The sequence below is a fragment of the Bombyx mandarina genome, chromosome 25 (assembly GCF_030267445.1).
Source record: "Bombyx mandarina strain Sakado chromosome 25, ASM3026744v2".
Lineage (NCBI taxonomy): Eukaryota > Metazoa > Arthropoda > Insecta > Lepidoptera > Bombycidae > Bombyx > Bombyx mandarina.
The window spans coordinates 285,927-294,603 of NC_143231.1; the positions used below are offsets into that span (position 1 = coordinate 285,927).

General features: G+C 41.2%; 1 protein-coding gene across 1 annotated transcript in view; it reads left to right on the forward strand.

Moving 5' to 3' along the window:
- Poxm (paired box pox-meso) overlaps positions 1–7,870 on the forward strand; it is a 29,438-nt gene extending 21,568 nt beyond the window's left edge. Inside the window, exons 2-5 of the mRNA XM_089738349.1 lie at positions 3,203–3,356; positions 3,810–3,942; positions 4,407–4,652; positions 5,572–7,870. Of these exons, the coding sequence (XP_089594475.1) occupies positions 3,203–3,356; positions 3,810–3,942; positions 4,407–4,652; positions 5,572–5,652 (614 nt within the window). The 3' untranslated portion in view covers positions 5,653–7,870. The remainder of the gene's footprint in view (positions 1–3,202; positions 3,357–3,809; positions 3,943–4,406; positions 4,653–5,571) is intronic.
- Positions 7,871–8,677: the final 807 nt, after the last annotated feature.

Here is an 8,677-nt window from a genome sequence, read left to right on the forward strand (position 1 = left end):
GGGACGGAGAACAAGCAGCTCGCTTTGAATTTCAACCACTGGCCGCTTATTATTGAATAGAAGCTTCAAGAAGTGCACTCAAAACGCCTTCTTGTAGGGAAGTACAGTGGCACCATACCGTCTGGTGGCGGGACGGGTCGCGTGTTGCCACTGCAGCTGAAGCACTAACGCGGCTAGCTTTGAGGGCTAGGATATTCATTTGCAATTTAATTGGGTCTTCAACCTCGTGTGAGATGGCCACATTGAAGTTCTGCCTCAGGGCCCGCTCTGTAGAAAAACTTTCACTGCAAGTACCATTTAAGTGACACAAGAAGTTCAATGCGATAAAATAAGAATAACTGAGTAGATATCATAACGTAATTTTAGGTGAATATCTTTTTACTTGCAAGTAGAGAAAAATCAAAGGCAAAAGTCCACCAGGAAAATTCGACAGTAAAGCGATATATTCGAACAGCCAGTCTCACACTAGCTTCAAATTTTACTGTTATGATTATATGGCTCTTTCAGTTCTGTCGTACTTGTGAATTAAATCTACCCAGATGGTCAGTGAGCAGTTTTTGTGGTAAGCAATGTCGGTGGCAAGTGGTCGCAATATGTGTCGTGGACGCAGCCCCGCCCTCTCACATCAAATATGCCGCCCGGCGCTTGCAGACGCGTCCTTATTATCTTATTTTAATGGATGCCTTCCTCTTTAATTAAAATATGAATGATGTTTGCGACATACCAAAATCCAAGAAATCTATTATATATTTCACGAGCGTAAAATGATTAAGGTGCAACAATATTCTAGAAACCTTTCAGTCTTGTTATTTCATTATGCCACTATAGTCCAAACGGTGCGAGACGATCGGACGTGACACATGCCATCAATGTCATATCCTTTCCGCTTTGACAGGTTGGTGTCGCATGACAAGCCGTCACTCGTACGCGTCTCTGTGACGTTTGGATGACATTTATTAGACGGATGCAACGGGATACTGATATATTTTGTGCGTGTTTTTAATTTTCATTAATATTGGTAACTAATTTGAATATGTTGCCACGTTAAAGTTACTTTTGCCTTAATTTGCTTTTATTATTATTTTTTCGCCACTATAAGTGAAAAGCAGTCTTATCTGATTCGTACTGTAGTACATATTTAGTGTGCACTGATAATGCCAGGCTATCTACCGTCCAATCGCATTCTGGTGTAAAATACTTTGTTTGAAACCCACAACACAACCCACTGAGTTTCTCGCCGGATCTTCTCAGTGGGTCGCGTTTCCGATCCGGTGGTAGATTCTGCGAAGCACGGCTCTTGCTAGGGTCAGTGTTAGCAACCTCGTCAGGTTTGAGCCCCATGAGCTCACCTACTAACTCGGCGAATCTAGAATAACCCCTCGAGGTTACTAGAATAGGTAGGTTTTTATTTTTTTATTTCTAGCTTTTGATTTAAATACGCGCGCTAACAACATCTCGGCGGTTTGCGCATAAATCATCTTTATATTCTAATATAAACAACATTAAATCAAACACCCCTAGGGAATTACTTGTAATTTGTAAGAATTTCACACAATTTAAAGCCATTTAACAATAAAAACGAAAAATAAACTCCGATTCTTTCGTTCTTGAAGAGAAAAAAAGAAATATAAATCAATATGTGCCGCGTTAATAATGAAATATTTTAACAAGGTGACCGTTTTATGAGCGAGCCGGGGATCGCGCCGGCTCCGACTTACAAAAAGACAACAATCAACGGGTTACCAGCTCTACAAACGACAAGCTCCAACAATCTCCAGGAGAAATTAAAATATATATTTTTCTCTACCGAGGCAAAGGAGTTTGTATTAAATGGTATTAAATGGCTATCGGAACAAATAGTTATTAAGAATAGCGCTACTCAGCTTGTGGCCTGTGGTCAAACTCCCAATTTTAACGGCTGTCTATATAAATTTAAACCCAAAACGGGTGACTATTTCGCGGCAGAAATAGGCAGGATGTTGGTACCAATCCCGCCAGTAAACAATCATTTTAAGTTTCATTATTTTCTTACGAAATCGAAAAATTATAATGACCAATTTTGTATGCACTGCACGCATGTATCACAAATGCAATTAGCTTTGGACACTTTTCGATTCGGTATCATTAGGCGCGTATAGAATACCAGTGCTGGGAGTCTCGTAATTCTCACTCAATACTGCGTGTTCAATCCAGTATTTCTTTATAACTGGTAACATTGAAATTAGAGCGTTTTGTAAATGTCTGCGTGCGGTGGCGACATCAAAGTGGGTGTCGGTTTACACGGGCCCGTGACGTCAGCACATGTGCCGCTCCCAAAATCCCAACACAACACAAAACACTAAACCTACTATTATGTGGTTTTAATCCAATTGGAAGGGAATTACAACAATAACTAACTATGTATACCTAAGTAAAGAAATGGAGATTTGTTCTTTTCTGACGTACATGGTAGATGAGCCCAAAAGCCACCTGGAGGAGACAGGGTCCAAAGACGGCACCCACGTTACGGATATTAATCCTTCCAACAGCAACACATTATTGTTTTACGATGCAAATAGGCAAGACTTACAATATAATAATATCTTACCTCATCATAGTCACATTTCATCAAACTTTGGCACTTTTTTTAATTTATTTTTGTGGCTTAGATGGGTGGACGAGCTCACAGCCCACCTGGTGTTAAGTGGTTACTGGAGCCCATAGACTTCTACAACGTAAATGCGCCACCCACCTTGAGATATAAGCTCTAAGTTCTCAGTTAGTTACAACGGCTGCCCCACCCTTCAAACCGAAACGCATTACTGCTTCACGGCAGAAATAGGCGGGGTGGTGGTACCTACCCGTGCGGACTCCCAAGAGGTCCTACCACCAGTGATTACGCAAATTATAATTTTGCGGGTTTGATTTTTATTACACGATGTTATTCCTTCACCGTGGAAGTCAATCGTGAACATTTGTTGAGTACGTATTTCATTAGAAAAATTGGTACCCGCCTGCGGGATTCGAACACCAGTGCATCGCTCGATACGAATGCACCGGAGGTCTTATCCTTTAGGCCACGACGACTTCAAAACGACGAGGGCTTTCGCAGCTGTATGGCTTTTTTCAGTTAAGGTTGAAAAATAATTCTAAGTCGTGGGTGGGTAGGGTATGCCAATCTAGCTCATCTGCCTTTGTTAATAGTGATAAATTTCCCACGCAGATCCAAGCGGAGGAATGGGCAATATAGGCGTGGGCGGCTCGGGTGGTCAACAGTATGGAGAAGTCAACCAGTTGGGCGGAGTGTTTGTCAATGGAAGACCTCTGCCCAATGCTGTGAGATTACGGATTGTGGAACTAGCGCAACTTGGAATCAGGTAATCATGGTGATTTACCTCAATAGGAAGGCTTGCATGTAACATAGATACGCTGATAGAAACGGACCACCGTCGTAACCTAAAAATGTAGAATCAGCATTTGAGTGAAGACTTGTCATTACGTTCATAAAATACCTAAGTTGACCAAATGAACATGTGTATATAATTTCGCTAATAACTAAAAACACTTTTAAGATTAAACTCTAGTCCTTCTTCTTCTTCTTCTTCGTCGCTTCTTCATTACTGAGGGTCGTGACCACCTTGCTCCAGTTTTTGCACCAGCTTCCTCCAATGTTGCCTGCATTCGGCATGCTTAATGCTCAATCTAGTCCTAGGTGACGATAAAAATCGTGAAGTGATCTAAACATCACAATGAGTTCTTGTACAATTTAATGATGTTTCAATCATAAAATCACAGTAGTTGTTAGTAATGGATTTGTTATTTGATCCCAGGCCTTGCGACATTAGCAGACAGCTGAGGGTCTCGCACGGATGCGTGTCCAAAATACTGGCCAGATACCACGAGACCGGGTCCATACTCCCCGGTGCTATCGGAGGATCCAAGCCGCGGGTCACCACTCCGAAGGTGAGAAGATTAAATTACTTTCCATTATTATGTGTGTTGCGTAGGTATATATAAATATTAGAACAGAGAAGTCAAAAGTGGTTAAAATACACCACCCACTTTGCTCATGAGATTGAAGTTTCATCTGTAGCGTGCGACGGCTGCATTACCCTTCGATTATATTTTGAAGTAATGTTGCATGACACCGTACAAGTTCCAAGACCATTCCATATGTCGGTCTGCAAGGCTCCAACACCGACTGGTGAAAGATCTTCCCTATCTTAAGAAATTAACTATCACGTTTCCAAGAAGCAATTGGACCGACGTACTCATGACTTCCAAGCATTGTATAAAAGGTCTTTAACACTTCCAAAGTAGTGCTTATATGAATAAGCGCCGGTCCTGCAGTGCAGTGCAATGAGGCTAACCCCACCTATCTACCAGCGTATCAAACAATACATTTCTCATGGTCATGTTTCCTACAGGTGGTTTCGTACATAAAGCAGTTGAAAGCGAAAGACCCTGGTATATTTGCGTGGGAGATCCGAGACCGGCTACTAGCTGACGGGGTTTGTGACAAGTACAATGTGCCCTCAGTGTCTTCTATATCGAGGATATTGCGGAACAAACTAGGCGGTGGGGCCTTGTACCCGGTACCGCCGCTGTACCCTGTACCACCTCAGAGATGCTGGCCATTGCATCAGCCATACGACTACTATGTCTATTTGCAGGTAACAAACATAATGCTCTAACTTCTAACATGCTGTTAGGTTCCTCTTTGTATGTATTTTTATTTATTTATTCCGTAGAAGGGTGAATCAGCAAGAGCCCACCTGGTGTTAAATGCTTACCGGAACTTATAGACTTCACAACGTAAATATCGCTTCACACCGTAACACATGAAGTTCAAGTCTCAACTATAGTTACTACATCTGTACTGTGTCGATCGGCTACTCCCCGCTACAATCCGGAATGCCTGACTGTATCGTAAGAAAAAAGGGGGAGGAGGGTGGTAGGAACCCGTGCGGGCTTACAACACGAGTAAATACCGCTTAGAGATCGCAGTACGCTACAACAGTACGCTGTAGTACTCAGAGAACGCTGTTGTATACTCCTCGAACTTTAATCGCCCTCTACAACAGACTCAGGAAGGGATGAAGTAGAGTAGCTATTGTTCTAAGCCACCACACATCCATAACTGAAACTTCTATATAAGACTGTAACGGATGCTATAATTCAACTTTCGCTAATTCTCGGTATCTGAATAGTTGGATGTTTTATATACGTAAACAATTGACTAATAATAATACAATAACATTATCCAGAACTGTTTTAAAGCAGTGGATTTTATCTAACAATAATATATCCGGATGTTGATCAGAAGAGATGAGCTGCTAACAGTAGCACTTTTTTACTTACCTCACATCCGCACGGGTTCCTTCATAGTTCTGCCTATTTCAACCGCGAAGAAAACACGCGGTATAGTTTCAAAGATAAAGTGGCCGTCATTTCATAAAATTCCGACGAGTATATAATTATGTCAAGGTAGGCACCGGTGAACGACGATTCTGAATGTCTGCCCACCTAAAGGAAATAATAACGATATTATTCATCAGTATCTTTATTTAATTGATCGTTTGTCACCACCAGGGCAGACAGCACGGCGGCGGAGGAGCTCACCTAGCCCCGCACCAGCAGCCTCCGCACCACGCCCACGCACACGCGCTCTGACGCTACGCGACTACTGCACTCATGTGACAGTGACAATTACATTATCTCATAGTGACAAGTGTGAACTAAATCCGCGACTTTAGACTCCGTGACAATGTTTGTTAGCCGTGTGATCGTGGGTGATGAAGTGCCTTGACTGACATTCCACTCGGCTTGGAACGGTGGTCAGCTTCTCTCTCTCTCGACGTCACTCTCTTACAATCAGTAGAGAGAAACGTAGCGAGTAGTGCTATAAAAACCTCAAAATAAATTGTTTAGTCGCGATTGAGTCATTTGTTGGAATGGCCAGAATTATATAGGTATTATTTATACTATGTATTTCTTAGAGACTGCGTGCCCGCAGTGAGCGGTAATATAACCTCTAATTTATTAAGTTGTAAATGCTAGATAAACGAGAAAGTATTATGTAAATATAAGTCATATAAGCTGTAAGATAATAATTTATTGATAAGGAAAATATATATTCATTTTTGGTTCGGTAACTAGCGTCAAGTGACCGGTGAGGTCAGCCGTGACTCCTCGGAAGATATTGCGTGCCAGCTGACGGATCCTTTGATGAAGAGCTGTCTATTTGTGGTACAGTACCAACTAATATATAGATCGTGAAGGATAAACAAAATGTAGCTTAAAACTCAGTTGCATAGATAGATACGGGGCGAACTTTTTTTTTTACTGCTTGGATGGGTGGACAAGCTCACAGCCCACCAGTTGTTAAGTGGTAACTGGAGCCCATATATATCTACAATGGAAATGCGCCACCCACCTGGATATAAGTTCTAAGGTCTCAAGTATAGTTACAATGGCTGCCCCACCCTTCAGACCGAAACGTAATATTACTTCACGGCAGAAATAGGCAGGGTGGTGGTACCTACCCGCGAGGACTGGCAAGATGTCCTACGGCTAGTAATTACGCAAATTATAATATAATTTAAAAAAATGAAATAAAACTTATAATAACTTGTTGAAAAAGACACATACATACATATATTTTAGTGTGAGAGTTGCCCGAATACCATTGTTGCGGTATGGTACCCACACGGGTCGGTACCAACATGCACACCAGACATCCACTAAACCACTGCGCGGTCCCATTTGAACGGTTAAGACTTTTATTATGTTCTACCTCGTGTAGCAAGGGAGGCAGTCGGACTCGCCTGACAAAGACTATGAGCTCCGGTTACCGCTTAACACCAGATGGGCAGTGTTGCTGCTGGGCTTGAGTTATTTTAAGCCAAAAAACTAAAAATTACGTGCTGTCCAAAAAACATCACATAGTGATATATATGACATCAATAATACATATATACCTACATACATACAATAAGAGTAACACCGCGCGATTTAACCGTAAAAGTAATTATGTACTTCGTATTTGAATTGTAGTGCTCCGAGTCGCAATTAGCACGCAAAATATTAATGTGTTCGAATTGTATACTTATAATAATAATATTATAATAACTAACTAGTTGTGATATTGAAATAAATTAAATATCATTGCGGATAATAATAGATCCCGAAATGTAAAATTGCAGGAAACATTATTGATATTCACTAATTAAATAAATATTGCATAAAAATAATGTAATATTAATTAGTTCGTAATAGCTACGGCACGAGTTACGATTTCGATATAATATCTAGTTTGTTATCTATCTAAAATATCTAATAGTCTCTCGACGTATGAAGTTTTAATGTGAGAAATGATCAGAGCATCGCCCGAGAAATCGTCACAAGAAAAGCACTAATTAGAACAGGCCGCCTTCAGGGCTAGCATGAAGCCTGGCGACGGATGTGTTTGACATTACTACAAATATAACATTTGCTCATAATACATTTAGTGCCATGTTTAGTGCCAGCAGCCCTATCCACCGGCTTAGGGCAGCCCTATTGTTTTGTTTTCCTGGCACACCTGGTGCTAATCGGTTAGGTGATGCCGAAGTCTCAATAGTGGAGTACAACGGCTGCCCCACCCCTCGAACCGGAAGGTATGATCTAGTAGCAACAGCACCCCCCTCACAACACACTTTTAGACATAGTAACGACGCGGAAAACTGTAATTATGTGTTGGATACAGTTATGCCTCATTATAATTTAAACTACCTGATGTACCACGAGTAGGTATGTGTATAATTTTATTTGTAAAAAGTTTTAATGTAAGTTTTGTAATTGATGTTTATAATGTTCAACGTGCAAAAAATAAAATGGTTTGTTGAGATGATTAATGTTGTTTTTGTTCTTTTATTGTTATCGTTGTAGTACCCTGATACATTAACGGTGCTTTTAGGCACCACAAGCACCGGTCACCGTCGTCGTCGAACCCGTCGCTTGCGACGAAGGGCTCGACGAGCGAATTAACCCACAGACACAGCCTACTGAGTTTCTCGCCGGATCTTCTCAGTAGGTCGCGTTTCCAATTCGGTGGTAGATTTTGCGAAGCACTGCTCTTGCTAGGCTCAGTGTTAGCAACACTTCGGTTTGAGCCCCGTGAGCTCACCTATACACGATAGGGTGAAACTGAAATAGCATCTCAAGGCTATCATCATAGGTAGGAATTACTACAAAAAAAAACAGTTGTAGTAATAGTGAGGCGAGCTGGCTGCAATTCATTTTAGAAATACACAGACAACATAGTTGTTATGTGCATTGCCTTACCTCCAGCCTTCAGCCTCAATGCAATCGGTTTGTTTGTCATTGAATTACAATAAACAGTAAAAAAAGACGCGCAAAACCTTTGGCTGACCTGATGATGAATTTGAGAACTAATTGGATCACTGTACTGCATTTTCATCAGAACTTCAACACAAAATTGCCAAGTTTCATGACACGATAGTTAGATGTGAGTGGAAATTGAATTGAAATATATAGGTATATTTTTTATTGCTTATATCGGTAGACGAGCTCACAGCCCACCTTGTGTTAAGTGGTTACTGGGGCGCATAGACATCTACAGCGTAAATGCGCCACCCACCATGAGATATAAGTTTTAAAGTCTCAGTATAGTTACAACGGCTGCCCAACTCTTCCA